Source organism: Tamandua tetradactyla, chromosome 4, assembly GCF_023851605.1.
Source record: "Tamandua tetradactyla isolate mTamTet1 chromosome 4, mTamTet1.pri, whole genome shotgun sequence".
Classification (NCBI taxonomy): domain Eukaryota; kingdom Metazoa; phylum Chordata; class Mammalia; order Pilosa; family Myrmecophagidae; genus Tamandua; species Tamandua tetradactyla.
In genome coordinates, this window is record NC_135330.1 from 163900581 (window position 1) to 163919953 (window position 19373).

The 19373-nt window shown below is 38.1% G+C and overlaps 1 protein-coding gene across 1 annotated transcript in view; it reads right to left on the bottom strand.

Annotated features, from left to right (window-relative positions):
* Positions 1–19373, bottom strand: part of ABCC4 (ATP binding cassette subfamily C member 4 (PEL blood group)) — a 315245-nt gene that overhangs the window by 232408 nt on the left and 63464 nt on the right. The window contains exons 3-4 of the mRNA XM_077158537.1: positions 18946–19066; positions 9391–9612 (exon numbers count right to left, since the gene is read on the bottom strand). Of these exons, the coding sequence (XP_077014652.1) occupies positions 9391–9612; positions 18946–19066 (343 nt within the window). The remainder of the gene's footprint in view (positions 1–9390; positions 9613–18945; positions 19067–19373) is intronic.

Consider the following 19373-nt stretch of genomic DNA (forward strand, 5'->3'; position numbering starts at 1 on the left):
GCAATACCATTGCTAGGTATCTACTCAAAGGACTTAAGGGCAAAGACACAAACGGACATTTGCACACCAATGTTTATAGCAGCATTATTTACAATTGCAAAGAGATGGAAACAGCCAAAATCTCCATCAACAGAAGAGTGGCTAAACAAACTGTGGTATATACATACGATGGAATATTATGCAGCTTTAAGACAAGATAAACTTATGAACCATGTAATAACATGGATGGACCTAGAGAACATTATGCTGAGTGAGTCTAGCCAAAAACTAAAGGACAAATACTGTATGGTCCCACTGATGTGAACGGACATTCGAGAATAAACTTGAAATATGTCATTGGTAACAGAGTTCAGCAGGAGTTAGAAACAGGGTAAGACAATGGGTAATTGAAGCTGAAGGGATACAGACTGTGCAACAGGACTAGATACAAAAACTCAAAAATGGACAGCACAATAATACCTAATTGTAAAGTAATCATGTTAAAACACTGAATGAAGCTGCATCTGAGCTATAGGTTTTTGTTTTGTTTTGTTTTGTTTTGATTTTACTATTATTACTTTTATTTTTTTCTCTATATTAACATTCTATATCTTTTTCGGTTATGTTGCTAGTTCTTCTAAACAAATGCAAATGTACTAAGAAATGATGATCATGCATCTATGTGATGATGTTAAGAATTAATGATTGCATGTGTAGAATGGTATGATCTCTAAATGTTGGGTTAATTTCTTTTTTTCCGTTAATTAAAAAAAAAAAAAAGAGAAGGGATAATTGGAGATGAAGGGATACAGACTGTACAACGGGACTGGATATAAAAACTCAGAAATGGACAGCACAATACTACCCAATTGTAATGCAATTATGTTAAAACACTGAATGAAGCTGCATGTGAGGTATAGGTTTTTTGTTTTTGTTTTTTTTGTTTTTTTTTCTTTCTATTATTGTTTTAATTCTTATTCTGTTGTCTTTTTATTTCTTTTTCTAAATCGATGCAAATGTACTAAGAAATGATGAATATGCAACTATGTGATGTTATTAAGAATTACTGATTGTACATGTAGATTGGAATGATTTCTAATTGTTTTGTTAATTCTTTTAAAAAAAACAAAAAAAAACAAAAAAAAAAGATTGCAACTGTGTAAAATATGTGCTGCTGGGCAAAGAATGGAAGAGAATATACAAAAATAAACATGCCATTTTAAAGGATGATGGGACATGGGATATTCCGTCCCCAATTTTTTTAATAATAATAAGCAAAAAAATATAATGCTTAAGGGCCAGCCCAAGTTCCAAGACTGGCTTTGTGAATTCTTACCAAAATGATGACTTCCTAACTACAATTTTCCTCCTTTCCAACCTTGAGGCAGTCTATTTTCTATTTTCCCTTTCATCCTGTCATAAATATTACAATGCATTAAAAGGCCTACATACTAATTCATTTAATTCAAATGTATTAGATGAAAACACTATTTCTTATAATGACCCACAACAGTCATTTATTATACATCAGGAGCAGTTCATGAGAACTAAATACTTCACCAAAAGGGCCAAATAGTAAAAGCAAATGAAAGAATGGCCCATAACATTCTGGAATTGCACCTCAAAGATATGACTTTTTTTTAAATTTTTTTTATTAATTAAAAAAAATTAACAACAAACAAAACATTAAGATATCATTCCATTCTACAAATACAATAAGTAATTCTTAATATCATCACATAGTTGCATATTCATCATTTTTTAGAACATTTGCATCGATTTAGAAAAAGAAATAAAAAGACAACAGAAATAAAAACAAAACGATAACAGAGAAAAAAAGATTATACATACCATATACATATCTGTATGGTATGTACAGATATGAATTCTTTGCAATTCTAAGATCATATCCCATTGGTTCCCTCATGACATTACAAGTAGATACATGGAGTAGGCTATTAGTAGATGCATTTTCCTAAATCACTACTTGGATCATTCACTTCTCAAAAACTTCCAGTGGCCCAGAATGGGAACAAGGGTCTATAATTCTGTATAACAATGTAATACCTGGATACATCCTATATTATGTTGGGCAGATAAATAAAAAGTACTGACAAAGTCCCTTGAGGGACAGGAGAAAAAATATGGACTATTAAGCTTTACCACTGGGGAATCCCTTGATACTGTCTCAAACATTAGGGACTCCCAAGTCAATAGGTCAAGCCCTTAATCTAGAGGCTAGCTCTTATGAAGCTTATTTATGTAGCAGAAAAGCTAAGTCTATCTATAGTTATGGCTAAGAGTTACTTCCAGAAAAATCTCTTTCGTTGCTCAGACGTGGCCTCTCTAAGCCCAACTCTGCAAGGAAAATCCTTATCCTTCCCCCTACATTGGACATGACATGCAGGGGTGAAAGTCTCACTGACAAAGAGGGACGTGACTCCCAGGGATGAGCCTGGCCCTGGCACTATGGGACCAACAATGCCTTCCTGACCAAAAGGGGGAAAAGAAATGTAACAAAATAAGATATCAGTGGCTAAGTGAGTTCAAATAGAATCGAGAGGCTATTCTGAAGGTCACCCTTAATGCAAGCTTCAGCTAGATATTGCTAACTGCCACAGTTTGCCAGACCCCAAACATTTAAAACCATTCATGTTAATCTAAAGAACACCTAGGGATTTATCTGAGATTCTACAAAAGTTTCACTCACTAACATTAATTTCCAGAAACATACAACCTCCAGATGGTTCCTAGACCAGGTAGATCCTGGAACCCAGAGGGGACGCCTGTCCAAGAAATCAACTAGTTCCATTCCACACCATCAACACCCCTTTTCAGCAGGAAAAAGTCAGAATGGGCATAGCCTAAATACCCCTAAAGAAAGGCTCAGAGAAGGAGGAGGAGTTATGACAGAGAAGACAGAATTTAACAAATCAGTATGACTGCTAAATCGTTATATTCTCATTTCTTCTAAGTTCTCAGTGTCATAAAGCAGCTAGAAGGAAAAACCTAATATTGTGGAACTGTAACCCATATCAAATTCTGAAATGTGTTCTGTAACTGCTTGTTACAATGTACTTTGAAATTTATTGCTTTGTATAAATATTCCACAATGAAAATTGTTAAAAAAAAAAAAAAAACATCCAGTGGCTCCCCTTTGACAACTAAGTAAACCTCACATGCCTTAAGCTCATGATCAGGGTCCTCCAGCACCTGGTCTGGGTGGGCCTTTCTAGATTTACCTGCTAGCAGACTCCATCATTCTTATATCAAGCTGTGCTACCATTTCCTACAAATCCTATCTTGCTTTTTATCTCAACTTTGTTCAAGGTATGTTATAACTAGAATGCTCCTGTATCCACACCACCACTAATCAGTGAGATCCTTTCCTAAGTCATTAATTTGTATACTGATGACCACCCATGCTACTTCTTCTAAGTACGTGCACCTAAACCTTCTATGACTGAGTGCCAATAATAAGAGGAATAGGAATGTCTGAGCACTAACTCGATGTCAGAGACTACTTTAAATGCTTCACATAGGTTGATTCATTTAATCCTGACCATAAACATGTTAGTTGAGTGCTATTATCATCTTCATTTTACAAATGAGGACATCTAAGCTTAGAGAAGTTGGTCCAAAATCAACAGGTAGTAAAAGGAAAACTTGGACTCATACAAAAGCAATCCAACTACAGAGCCTTGGCTCTATGCACTGCATCCTAAATGATTAAGCTTCTTATGTACAAAATGCCTTAGAAATTATTTTATCCAGTGTTCACAACAACCCCAAGAAGCCTATATTCTTCTCTCTCTCTCTCTCTCTCTCTCTCTCTTTTGTTTTTGCATGGGCAGGCACCAGGAATCAAACCCAGGTCTCTGGCATGGCAGGCAAGAACTCTTTACCTGTTGAGCCACCATAGCCTGCCCTATAATCTTTATTCACATTTTAAAGATCAGGAAACTGAAAGCACAGAAAAGTTAATCAACTTCTCTAAGACTTTACAGTTTGGCAAAAGGCAAAATTGGGATTTGATCAGTTCTAGCTGATCTCAAGGTCCACACTCAACATATCTACCCTCTATTACCTGCCACAGAATCTTCTACAAGGTGTACATGTACCTGATTCACACCTGGGCACTCTGGACAGTTTAGATTCCCAACCCAGATTCTTAGACACTCGGAGATGATGAAAAGCTACCATCCTTGATGTTTACAGCTGCAATTTCAGAAGGGTTATTTACCACTGGGTAGGATTAAACCTGCAACTCATATGCTATCTTAGACATAAGATAAAATTATTAAGCTGAATATATATTTGAAGTCAAATAATATCACCTGTGGAAGGCTGACCTCCTTCCCACTAATTAAATCAGAATGTCTTCCAATCTGCAATAAGTTTAGGGAACACTGTGCTAAAGCATGGCCTTTCATTTTCACCTGAACTCCCACAGAACAGATAAAGTTATCAAAAAGTGGGGTGCAATTTACAGTCGTAACTCACTGGGAGCAGAAATGTCTCCTTTGAAGAAACTAATGAAAACAGATTTCTCCTTTACTACAGAGGGTTACAGACATTGCTCAGGAAAACGAGAGCATGGGGCAAGCTGTGCGCAGAGCAAGCCAGACAGCTTTCTCTACGCATCCTGGAAGGGCTTCTACTTCCTTCTCTGAGTTAGCAAGAAAAGGATGCCTGCTGTCCTGACCACTGATTTAAAAATATAACTGAGATACAGAAGTACCAGAAAAGGAGAAAAACATTGGGGAAGGGAAGACGGGCCTTAAAAAAAATGAATTAAAGGAAGGGAGAAAAGAGTCTTTCACTTTGAAAGATGAAGAGTATGTAATAATATGAAATCTAAATGGAGTGGATACAAAGAACATGCATTTGTTCCCAAATTACTAAATACTAAAATAGAACTAAAAATAGAACACCATGATTAAATAAGTGATTAAAAATACACTTAGTGGCAAGTTAAAATATTTCTTTAGATAGTTTATTGGTCTATAGAAATTATCCCTTTGTGAAATGCCACAGTTATATAAACTCTCATAAGACAGATGTACAATAAATGACAAAAGGATACTACACTATTTGCAAAGAGTCAGCTTACCTCAGAAGCTGAGACAAAGGACAAATACTCTCCCATAAATCATCCTTTCAGGTGACTCTAAATAGGGTGAACTCTACAGACTTTATCCAGATAAGTCTTGATAAACTGAAAGTCTGGCCAAACTGATTAGTTTCTACAAAGAAGTTTACATCATATAAAAAGTAGCAGGAAGCAACTTCTGACCGCTCAGTGACTGACAATGTGGGCTTTAGGTGGCATTCAGAAGCAGAAGCCAACTTATCACTGGGATCCACTGCAGGAAGTAACAAGGCTCTTTAAACGGGATACAAAGTCAGGAAACCTAAAACTAATTAGGCCAGAACTCTTAAGGAAAAGTCTCTGTGCTTTCTCTTTCTAAGCCCAACTCTGCAAGTGAAACCACTAACCTCCCCACTATGTGGGACATGACATCAAGTGGTAAAAGTCTCCCTGGTGATATGGGCAATAACTCCCAGGGATGAGCCTGACCCTGGCACCATGGGATCAACAATGCCATCCTGACCAAAAGGGGGAAAAGAAGTATAACAAATAAGTATGAGTGGCTGAGAGAGCTCAAATAGAGTCGAGAGGCTACTCTGGAGGTCACTCGTTATACAAGCTTCAACTGGACATTGCTACCTATCATAACTTGCCAACTCCCAACCAAAACCATTCCTGTCAGTCCTAAAGAATATCAAAGACATTATATATGATTCTACAAGGGCTCCATGCACTAGCGTAACTTTTCAGAAACTTACAACCTCTACATGGGTCCCTGGACTAGATAAGTCCTAAAATGCAGAGGCCAGCCTCTCCAGAACATCAACTAGTTCCATCCCCCACCCCATTTTATCGACAGCCCCTTCCAACATGAAAGAATTATAATGGGCATAGCCCAAATACCCCTAAAGAACTGGAGAAAGATGAAAGACGATGGTGGAGTTATACAGAGACGGTAGGGTTTAACAAATGATATGACTGCTGAATCATTATATTGATATTTCTTTTAGTTTCCAGCACCTTTGAGCAACTAGAAGTAAAAATCTAAAATTGTGGACTTGTAACCCATACCAAACTCTGAAATCTGTTCTACAACTAATTGTTGTGATGTGCTTCGAAATGCACTGCTTTTTTGTATATATTTTTTAATCACAAATAAAAAAAAGAGGAGGAGGAGTATAACAGGGAAGATAGGATTTAACAAATGAGTATGATGGCTGGATCTTTACACTAACATTTCTTTTGGTTTCCAATGTCTTGGAACAGCTAAAAGAATAAATGAAAAATCGTGGAACTATAACCCATACCAAACTTTAAAATCTGATCTATAAACACTTGTCAAAATGTACTTAGAAATTTACTGCTTTTCTGTATACATGTTATAGTTCACAATTAAAGAAACATTTTTAAAAAAGTATCTGTGCTTTATGCATTTGATAATACAAAAGCAGGCATAAAACCATCTTGATTATTGGGACCTTCATCCTGCCTGTCCCAGGTCTGAAGACCTTTGACCTTCAAGCTCAGTTGTTCCCAGGCCCATGCCAAGGCTGGGGCTGGCAAATTGCAGATCTATTCCCACTAGCAAGAGAGACTGGTGAGTCACCTGTCTTAAATCCAGACTCATCCTGCCTGAAGCCACCATCTTACCTCATCCCAGCCCTACCTCCAATGCTCTAAGCTGCAGAAGTAACCCCTTGAGATATGCCCTCCTTCCACGTCCCAGCCAGGAACCAAGGACAGAACGTAAGCCATTGGTCCCACTACAGAGGTGGCAGCAACCCATGCTGGGACCTAGACTAGTGTCCAGTGGTGACTTTCTAAAATTCCCAAGGATAATGTTTAAAAAAAAAACAATCTACTACATAAGGAACCTATGTTCTTAATAGCAAAACAATATGGCCTGCTCAAAAGTGGACAATCACCTGGGTTATATAATCTTTTCATTTGGTAAAAAGTTTTGGGAAATATCCAGGAAGTAATATCCCAGAGACTCGAGAAACCCTCACTAGAATATTATAAACAATTTTTTGTTCCAAATATAGCCACACTGAGTCTTCACTGAGTCTTCACATTAAACAAAACAAAACAAAAAGAATGATCAAAAGCCAAAAGTAATTTTATCAAAGCTGTGCAAAGGTAAATAAATGCCATGTTATTTTTATATATAGTACACTCCACAATGTCATTCAACACTACAAACTACCACTGTTGGCTGAGCAGTAATTCATTCCATTTATAGCCAACAAACCAACCAACCCAATTTTCTCCCAGGACTGGGGATTAGGAGGCACACCTGAGCAGAAACTGCAAGCATTCACAGAGTCCTTTCAAGGCTTTGCTGCAGCACCAGCTTTTGCACTAAGGAAATCAACCCATATGTTGCTGAAGTGTCTTGCTTCTTCACCTCAGCATGTTTTTAAATACAAGTCAGTGTATGAGGAAATTTGTCTTTCCCATGTTTCTGGAATTTCAGGTTAAGTCTACCATTCAAACCTAAGCAATTCTGGCCTTCTTAATGGGACAATTCTTTTAGGATAACCAATCTGGCAAATTAATACCTTTGGGAAATGTTTACATTCAGGTAAGCAAACGTGCCAAGTCAGATCAGATTTCCCAAAGGCTCTTTCCCAAAGCGTTAGTGGAAAGAGGAAGAAAAACAGGTGAACAACAATTCACCTGTGCAAAGAGTTTGGTTTGACTGAGCCATCACTTTAAGCCTGACTTAAATGCTTCAGGTTTTCACAAAGGAATTCTAATGCAATTTCCTACTTATTTGTTGGAATAGGGCAAGATCTGTAAAGACAAAAACCTAGCTCACTCACTGAGAAATCTCAATGCTCTTCGCCTCAATGGCAGGGAGAAGTGCAAAAGAATTACAAAGATGATGATGATGATGATGATGATGATGATGATGATGATGATGATGATGATGATGATGATGATGATGATGATGATGATGATGATGACAGTATCATATGACCATTCATTCATTTAACAAGCATATCATGGCTTTAAAAGTGTTTTCATCTTACCCCACAATAATCCCTTCAGTAGGGCATGCCACAGATGAGACTAGGTTTACATATTTTAGCTTAAATAGATAATAGGATGTTAGGCCGCCAGTGTTCTCACAATTCCAAGATTATCAAGACTCTACCCAAAGAAAAACATGGAAAGGAAACTTTGTATTTTGCTGAGAAAAGTATTTACAATAAACAGAAGCTATAGATAAGTAGCAAATAGGTAAAAGAAGCTAACACTTTAAATTTAATTTGTTGAGTTTTTTATCTTTAAATGAGAACTTTTTAGAGAAAAAAGCAAACAGCTCAGGGCAAAGGGAGCTTTTTACAGAGTTGTTCAGCTCCTGACACCAGTATCTCTGTGGCAATTCCTTTGTAAAGACATCTGAAATTCTTTTTTCTTTTATAATAGCTGAGATCAATGTATACTATGGGATAATTTTATGGCATTTCTCAATACAAAAAAAAAAACACTGAACAAATCAACTCAGGTTTTATCATTAAAACTGCTACACTACATAGTAAAGGGAAAGAAAATATTGTATAAATATAACTTGAATGAAAAGCAACACAAAATAGATGAAACCCTAATTTCTCTCGTAAATCACTAAATTAAAACAATCAAATAATTTTTATCCCAAATACCCAACTATTTTCTTAAGCACCATTAAAAATAACCATAATCAATGTCAGACTATAGCAAGAGTCTGTATTTGGCATGGATTCCATTTATATTCTCTTTAGTTAACAAAATTATATTGAATATGATTAATGGATCATTAAAAACTAAATAGCTCCCCTTCTCAAATACATTATTTTTCTTCTAAATTTTATAGATCCCAATTTCACTGAAGTTCATATATAAAGACAACTTTGATGAAAACGAAGATTTTAATGAACAAAATATTTCCACATTCAACTCTGAAATGTAGACATGAAAACCAATTTGATATTTACTTTCTAATTAGATTTCATTTTAAATGTAGTGCTCTCCAATAATCTTTGGCCAAATGTCATCCATCATAGGCAGTCTTGATGATCTCAACAGAAAACAGTCATCATATAATTGGTAACATCTGCTTAACGGGGGGGGATGAATGAGAATACATGAGATTGGGAAAGTTTTCTTAAAGAAAACAGAAAATAGCCTGATGCAAACAGCAAGCTTCTCTAGTGAAGTTTAAATGATTCTATGACAAAGTTTTTAAGTTATATAGAACTTTCCTAAAATGCTTCTGATGCTTCAAAAGAAGTATGCATGTTTGATAGTATTATCAAATATTATCAACCACTTACCTTCTGATAAATCATATGGCACATGGCTACTCTCAACCTCATCCCGGCACACTGAACGTGATAAAAATACAAGTGATGCAGTATGGCCAAAATGAGTGTGCAAACAGTCAGCACTGTGGCATAGGCATAAGCTACGTGCAGAGCCGCAGAGTCTGTGGGATAATTCTCAAAATAACTAATTATTTTCCCCAAAAATATGGGCTGAATTATTTTGACGCTTTCCTAAAACAAAAAGAAAAAATATTAATTAAAAATGCACACCATACCAACCTTTCTTAAACACAAGCTTTACTTTTATTAGCATGCTAAAAAGGTATTTTGACAAAGTGCTATGTCATCATTAGCCAATAAGAAAAATAGAAAATGCTTTATTCTTCAAGATAAGCTGACATCAGTTTTACATTAGCCAAAATAATATGATCAAAGACAACAAAGCTTTAGCGCATTGTGCTTGGTACATTGTGGATGCTCAATAAATATTACAGTCACTGCTTTAAAGACATTTGGCAAACTACCAAATAAGTCTTGGCCTGAAATGAATAAGAAAAAAAGTGGTAAAGGAGGGAGAAGGAGTTTGTACCCATAAGTACGGCCATACTTGGGCCATACAATAACCCAAGATATTGGGACAAACAGATCAGAAGACAGATCCCCTCCAATGTTTCCCAATCCAAACTCCAAATGCCAGTAGATACAGGAGAATGGAGTCCAGCTTCTATTCAGGTATCAAAAAAGAAGCATGCTTGAGAGGCTCCCAGCCTGTTGGCCCTGAAGTGGGAAGGTTGCTTCAGTATGTCTCTACCATGCCTACTACCTAGAATCTGGGATGTGCACAAAAGTGCTGTCTTCCTTGGCTCATCTCAGGAAACAAAAATTAAACACAGCACAAGTTCAACTAAAATATGTTGTTCTCTATCAGCCATACATTTCAGGTGCTGGTTTGAAGAAATATTAATAACCATCTATTCCACAAGCTGAAAATGAAAATCCCATACCAATGAGTTGAGAGGCACCAGGGCTTACCTCCTGAGCAAGCACAGGGAAAGTAACTTTCTTCACCAAGATAAAGGCAAAGAAAACAGAACACTGCTTGAGCCACTGAACACAACATGCAAAGTAACTTTCCTTTATTTGCTCATATGCTTCTCCCTGCCAAATAGTCACTCCACCCTACAACCCACTCCTTCCCTCTAGTAACCGCATGGAAGGTACCTTCCTCCCCCATCAAAGAAACCCAAACATTTGAAATCACCAAAAGTAAACACATAGGTCCTCGACAACATTTCCTCCATGCACTTCTCAAAAGAAAAAAATGCCAGACATTTGGAAATCTTTCAAGAACTCAACTTTGAAACAAACTTTTCCATTTAAGTCATCTTTCTTTATTAACATATACATGATAAACAACTGATGAGTTTGCCTTTGATAGCTCTCATCTGTTGTTTGAAAAGAGGAACCCATGCCTGAAAGGAGAGGGAGAATCCAAAACAAATACAAAGCTAAACCAACATACATGTCTTTTCCAATCAACTAGTGGCCAATCAGGCTATCTACAGATAGATGGCCCCTTCCCTCAAATGGATCGGATAGCAAATGACAGGGTTTCTGTACTGCTGTACACACGTACACATGTACACACACACACACACAGATATCACCAACCACTGCACTCGCCTGGTGATGTCATGGAAGTTTTCATCTACAGTAACGAGGGAAGGGGAAACCATTTAGTTGGAGAATTACAAGGTGGCCAGATCTCAAGAACACAAAGGCTGCGGTTACATTTCCGGCACTCCCAATTATTAATCCCAATAAGCATTTTGAGTCTATACAAGAACCCCTGGTACACTGGGTCATAAACAGACTGTTGAGAGTTTACTGAGACAGAAATCTGGGAGTTTACACAGAAAGGCAAGAATGCCAACTGTACTACTCATGAGCTGCCCTAGCCCAGGTGTGGTCAACTTCAGTGGCACGCAAACCTGGGGCTATCTTTCACACGCACAACGGTAACTCCTTCTGTCCCAAACTTTCCTACAGCTTGTAACTATCTCTGGACTTCATTGTTGCCTGTTACACGGTTCTCCATGAGAATCTAACATGAGTCTAAATAAAAGAAACACTGATACCATCCGTCAGGGGCCCAGAGAGAATACCGATAGATACAACAAATCCAGGGATAAAAAAAGGAGTGTACAATGAAGGCAGCTCACTACCACATAATTATCTGAATTTCTCTGCTTAAAGACAAGCACTCAATAATTCAGTCATTCAAACCTGCTCAATAAAGAGTAATGCTGGTTCATGGCCCACACTTTCCCACTGATCTGCCCAGCCTGATCCTACCTTCAACCAGTAAGAAACAATATAACTGGGAAAATATACATCGTCAAACTTCAAATTAACCAAACCAAAACTTTCTGGTTAGAAGGAGGTAAAAAATTGTACACACAAACCCTCCATCTCTGATACTGATCTATCACCTGGTGAAGCTTCTTTACAGAAACCAATTGAGAATGCAATCCTTACTCTTTCACAGGCATTCCTTTCAACTCTGACACCACATGGGATTTTTTTAGAAAAGCCCAATGTGACACCACAGACCCCTACAGTTCAAGGTTCTACCAGAGTGTCAGAGAATTTGAAGGCAGATATTTCTCAACGCTTTCAGGGTATGCAGCTTTCAGCCTCCTTAAAGCACCTGACATTTAGACCCTCTCCCTTGCTTCTTAAGGTAACTTATTACATGGTTAGAAGCTAAAATTTCCCCAATGGGCCTGGTGCTTCCACCATGTTCCCCCAAGCACTTGAGAAATGTCTTGCCCAACTCCACCATCTCTGATTTATGAGAAGGAAAGAAAACACAAGAAAAAGAAATGAGCTGTCAGAAAAGCCTTCAAGAAAAAAAAATGCCTGAGTGAGTAAGAAGAAAATAGAGTTTCTATTTGAGTGGTGAAAAAATTTTGAAACTAGGTAGTATAGCATTGAGAATGTAATTTAAACCACTGAATTTTACATTAAAAATGGTTAAAATTATAAATTTTACGTTACCTCTATTTTACCAATTAAAATTAAATATATATATTTATATTTATAAGAGTGGGCTCATGGAAAAAAAATAAATAGGCAGTTCATTTTTAGAAACAGGGAACTATGTGGTAATGGTAGGCCTGAGAAAGATCCAGAGATAAAGATGAAAAACACGCAGTCTGGGGAAATACAAACCAACAAGGTTCTAGACATATCTTTTTCTTTATTTATTTTTAGAGCAGTTGTAGGTTTACAGAAAAAATCATACAGAAAGTCCAGAGTTCTCATATTCCTATCCCTGCCACACAGTTTCCCTATTATTAACATTTTGCTGTAGTGCATTAGTGTACATTTCTTACAAATGATAAACCAGTATTATAATAATTATATTGTTAACTAAATTACACAGTTTACATTAGGGGTCACTCTGTGTTGTACAGTTCTATGGGTTTTTATTTTTAATTTATTGTGGTGACATAGACACAACATAAAATTTCACACTGTAACCACTTTCAAGTACACAATTCAATGATACTAATTACATTCACAGTGTAGCGCTGAGATACCATCAGCACCATCCATCTTAAGTTCTCTTTTAATCAGTCCTAACTGTACTTTATAATCACCTGGGGAGGTTTAAAAGAATACTGATGCTTGGCGCCCAGCACTCATGACAGATTTAGATTTAACATCTCAGGGCTGGAACCTGAAGTTTCCCCTCCCCCAAAGATTCTGCAGTACAGAAACTAACCACATGTAACCAGCAGTTACTCTCCTTTCCTTCACTATCATTGTATCTGAGTCTGCCAGGGCTATATGGCTGGCTTGAAGTACTTACAAGTACCATAAAGGATTATATGTCACTTGTCAAACTTCCAAGAAAAGCCCTTATGAATCCATTAGTCTTGAAGTTTCAATGATGAAATACCCTCCATTCTGCACAGGAGGAAAAATTCAATGTTCAAAAAGACTTTTTTATAAAATGAAAGGATGAATCATCATTTGTTTTGAAGTTACCTCTAAAAGGAGAGAGAGAGAGCAATGCAAGGGACAAGGATGACAGTATTCTTTTAAAATAACCTAGTCCATAAAGTTGAATTTGGAAGCATGAAAATATTATACATAATTTAAAACATAATTAAATTTTAAGAAATCACTTCCTAAACTTTGATAGTAAAACGAAGCAAATATACCTAAATTACACCCATCCAGTAGTTGGCATAATCACACAGAAAAAAAAATACTTGTAGAAGGTGCTTTTAAAACATAATAATTCAAAATTACATTCTACCTACCGTAAGGACACTATGGACTGCAAAAAATCTTAAATTAGATTATGGGTGACAGAGTTGATGCTGTTGGATAAAACAAGTAAGGAATTATGTTGATATTGAGAATGGAGATTAAGTACGAGAAAAGAAAAAAGATGAAGGGAGAAAACTGATACAGATGTAAGAGTAATGAGAGTAAGTAAAACCACTATTGTCCTGAATGTGATTTGGAAACATTCATATAAACTTAGGATATGCATATCTCTAAAAAATTTTTTCTTAGCTTTGTCCAATAAAAAGAGCCTAGAAACAGTAACTGATCCAGAAGCAATGACCCCTATAGTGCTAAGACTTTCTAAATAGCATTTCCTACTCTAAGGAAATGACTGCTTCTAAGGTTGGAAAATTGTATAAGATAAGCCTGAAGCACCTGTCAAACCAGAAAAAGAAACTATCAAAGATGACCAGAAGGCACCAAAGACTCAGGCGCCAACCCTAATAGACACCCATTGCCAAAGATGACCGAAGTTTAGTGTAAAGATAATAACTCAGTGCATCAGATATATTTAAATCCATGAATTCAAATGATACTCATGAAGACAAACAGAAGAACTGATTAGTTCCTGAGGAGGATGCTAAAGAACCAACTCTTTATTTTGAAAACAGGCTAAAAAGAAAAAAGAATTTAGAATCTGTCTTGCCTCTCCCACATGAACCATATCTCAGGGTTACCAAATAGCTGATAATGGGAAAGTTTCCTTTTATGGAAATACTTTCACTAATAAATGAAAAAAGAAAAGAGAGAATAACAACATTTTGCCATCTCTTCCGCCATGATCATAACAACGAAGCATTATGTACTTGCAGGCACACAGCTCTACCTAGGAAGCAATCCCACCAAAGTGGGGGGAACCAAGCCTGCATCAACTCGAGCCTCTAAATTTAACTACCAGTTCAAGGTGCCAGAATAATACATTAAATGACACACAGGGATTGCAATCAGCCAAACCTATATTATGGGAATGCCCACAGGATAAACAACCTAGTGCCTTCAATTAAAAAAAATAGTTAAGAGAAAGAACTAGAAGAGGAACCCATATAACCTATATCAAACAAATGCACCTTATTATGATATTGATTCAAGTTTTAATATCTTCATAGCCTGCCAGTGTCAACATACCTTTGAATGTCTTATAATTATTTTTTAAAGTATTAGTGTTATTCTGCATAATAACGGTATTATGACTATATAGGGAAAAGGTTCTATACTTTTTAAAGAGCTATACTAAAATATTTATGAATAAAATGATGTGATGTCTAGAGACTGCTTCAAAATTATCTTGGGGGAGGGAAGAGAACAGGGGTTCAAATGAAACAAGAATGGCCCTGAATTAGGCTAAGAGAACATAAGGATTTATTATCCTATTCTATTTTTTTTTTTTTAATGTTCTTCAAAAGCTATGCTGGGTGTCTGGATATTTTTCAATAAAAATATTTTTTTTAAAAACCTAAGCTGAAGGAACATTTCATAAAGCTTGGCCCTCTTGTCAAGCAGCTAACCAAGGAAGGTATGGCCAGAGCTATAGAAATGCCTTCACTTGGCTCTCTGTCCCTTCAGAGGAGATTTGGCAGGAGAAAAAGTCCTGTAACAGAACGCAAAGAGCACAGTCTTAAGAATCAGAACATCTGGCTTCAAAAACCAAATCCGCCCTAAGCATGTCCCATCCCCTCCAACACTTCCAACATCCTTGTCCATAATATACCTGCCTTGACAACTAAATGGGCTATAGCAGCTGGAAAGTGCTCAGAAAACAGCATATCAGAGAATTAAGCATCAGCTAGGGTTATTCTTATTGTTTAAAAATCCTAAGAAGAAATCTACCCCATTCTTAATGACAAAGACACCATTTTTTTCTTTCACACAGAGCTTGCAAAATGCCATTGGTGCTTAAAGACAAATATGGCAGAGCAAGAACTCTGGAGAAAAGTCATTCATAAAGCCAAGTTTTCTGGGCAGTGCTTAGAAATTTCACTTCTAAGCAGAACTTTTTTTTAACCAGTATGAATGAAATCTATTTTTTTTTTTTTTTTTTTTTACTGATCGAATCACTCTGGGATTCATCAGGGCATCACTCTGGACAAACCAACAAAATCTCATGTCCTACCTGAGATTCCAAGTACTTATGGCGTTCAATCAAACTATCTACATAAGTTATATTCGGAAATGCACGAGTCAAAATATAAATTTTGTAACAAATAAACATTTTTTGCTTTAGTCTCACACAGAAGGTGACATTTTAAAATATTAATTGCCATCTATTTTCAGCACCCTGCAATAATCGCATTCCTTTGTTCTTCCTCATGCAAAAACATTTTTAAAATTGTACCTTGTACATGTCACTATTATTATACACTCTAGGCATTCCTGGATTATACCATCTCAATCTTTAACATCTATCTTTCTTTCTGATTTCATTTATGAAATCTATTTTAAATGAATTATATACTTCCTGACTTCTTAAGAAACAGATTTAAGAATTTACCTTTCATTAAGACTCACCATAGGGTCGCCATAGTGAATATTACTATACTAAGGCTCTGCACCCAAAAACCAGTCGGGGTGCATGAAGCCATCTGCTCTGGGGGCCTCACATCTGCGTTCCCCACCTTGCCCCTGCCTTCGGCCCTCAGGTGTGGCGCACTACCCTCACTGTCTTTATTACGAGCAGCCACTGCTTAGCTTCCCAGGTTGAGATGAATGTGGCAATACTCTCCTGGAATTCTTTGGAGAAAAGAGTTGGAGAAGGCAAAAAGTCCAAAACAGCTCCCAGGGAATCAGCCCTGAGCAAAGACATACACTTCACCATGCAGCTGGGATTTTCTGTTTGTTCCCTTACTGCCCATCAGCTGAGTTCCAAAGCGAGGATTCATTCAAACATTTCCCACAATTGCCTTCCTACAATCCCCAACGGACCAGAGGCCATCAGAGCCAAAGTGGGTTCAGACAAGGCTGAGTCACTGGAGAAAGCCAGTGGCCCACTCTGGGCTCATTTGCTAAGGGTCATGGGAATGGGATCTAAAACCCTGTCACTCCTCCCCCATGGTAAGGAGCAGATCACCGGCTTCCTCGCTCCATCCGTACCACAGACAGACAGACAGACAGACAGACAGACAGACAGACAGACAGACCGCCCGCCCGCCCCAGCTCTCAAAGTGAAGGCCCTAGGATGATACAGGGAAATATCCTCGGACTTTGAGTAGTTCATTCAGAACTACTCCCAGTCTACTCCCATGGAAGTCAGCACAGGGGAAGGTGGGATGTGCTGGGAACTCGCTGGCTGTTCTGTTCTAACTAGCGTTCACCTGCAATGGCACCATATTCACAGTTACCCTAGGGCTTGCATGTCAGACCATTACAATCATTCTTCAGTTTTCATAGGACTGAGTTTTCCACTTCTTTGAAATCCCAACCTCTAAAGGCTCACTCACTCGGACTGGCACCACCCTGCCTGTTCTTGCTTGTGCTGCCACGAGTACCTGGGAAAACTCTCCTTGTGTTTTCATTAGGTAATATTAAATGTCATGGCCAATTTTTGCAGGTATTCTGTAAGCCAGAGGAATTAAAAAGGGGCCACAGTGATGCCAGCTTGCTACTTTGTTTATTTCAAACAGACTGATTTGTGACCATGTAGATACACCATCACTTGGGACACCTATGTACAGGTCCACGATAAGTTAGGACAGCCCAAGGGGTTGCTACACCCTTCTCCTATCCCCAAGTCAGTCCCACTGGCTTGCATTGCTAACCTGCCACTTTTGTAAGACCACAGCAGTATCCAGGTGGGAGCAGGTATGTTTACAAAGATGGCACTGTGAACTGTACACCTATTCCCACCATCTGGCACACCCGCCAACACACCTTTGTCATCAATGAGAATTTCAATCTTCTAGGAATGTCCAGTTGCCGGTTACCTAACAGAGCCCCTTGGTGTTCTCCAGTTTTGCGGGACAAAGCTCACCCACCTACCTACCCATACCCACACTGTCCTACTGCCCTTCAAGACAAATTGAGCATTTTTAACAGGAGTTATACCTCTCATGTATAAAACAATTGGCCCATCCATTTTACCCCAGAAAAATGCACTTATGATACCTCATTGCCCTTGTGCATCTAAAACAACCCCTTTGTAGCAACTGCGACTTCTATCCCTACTGCTCTCATGCACTTGCAGAAAAAAACAACGTCCCAGTAACTGGTGAGTACCAAGACACCATGGAGAGTACAAGTCACCTAGGTGGATTTTTACCAACCCTCCCAGCTGCCCCATGACAGAAACAGGTAGGCTACCTGGCAGTAAGCCAAGGTAGACCACTACCTTGCTGGAGGATCTCGATCAAGGCCCTTCAACATCACTGACCTTGGGGTGTTCTGCCTTTGGTTTTCCGTTGCCACATCCACTTCTACACTCTCAGCAATGCCAGGCTTCCCAGACCCCACCTCCCAAGCAACCATCCACCCTAACAACCAGGGGCAAGAAACACAATGGGTGTGTGTATGCAGTCTGGAATTTGTGTGAAACAAGCACCTCTTCTGCAGAGAGAGCCGTGACTCTGTACCCAGCCCTCTGGAAAGGGTATAGCCTGGAGCTCCGGCCAGCTTCCGCCATTGACATATGGGGCAGCAAGTCCAGGCAAAGTGCCCGAGGTCCTTTTCCCTGGGAGGGGAAATATGAAGTACCTTCTTGGGAAAACATTTATCAGATCTGATGTTTTCAAGTTAACAACTATTTGCTGAGCACCTATAAAATGTCATATTATTCTGGGCTCTGGTACTAAATTTTCTTTCCCCTACTCAGAGGACACCTGATGATGAAGGACATTGTTTTGGTCTATAATTGCTCTTAGCATATATAATATTTACTGAGCATCAACAGTGTCCTAACATGGCATAAAATTCCTTTGCTTTCAGTGCTATCTTTTCATACCACTATGTTTTAATTGGTTAAAAATAATAATAATCCTCCTGAGCTTCAGTCATTAGACTATAAGTAGCCACCTGTTCTAAAAATAAATACAACTGTTGGATTATATCATACTTCCAAGACACTTTTTTTCCTTTGACCTTGAACTACTTTCAAAACCTATCTGCCCTCCTCTCGCCAAAAGCCCCCATCCATTTTAATACTGATTCTAGCTGGCATTTTTACTGCATGTATAACTAAAAACACAATTCAGTGTATGCAAAAGATTTTACCTCAATTAATGTAAAAATTCCCAAAACTAAGTAGGATTTCCAGTAACACTTTATGATTGCTTTTGTTAAAGACGGTTTCTTTGCATCTTTCTCAGCTCTTAGAACTTCTTTATCCCAGTACCTACAATGAAAAACATAGCACAATAAAGAAAGGCATACACCGCCATGATAAAACGGGAGAGGCAGCAGAGTGAAAGGTAAGGATTTGTTACTTGGCTGTTCCCTGAGTACTGGCTAATTGTTCCCAGGGCTCCTGAAGGACAGGTGGTATGAAATCCGTAGCACCAGAAAAGCAGGTCTTGAGAGGAAAGTCTCCAGCTTCCAGCCCCTGCCACGCTTTGCTGGATTTACAGTACCATCGGTAGCCCAAAAATGCAGGCATTAGTACAGCAAGTCAGACAACCTTCTCCAGGGATCCCTCTCCCCAG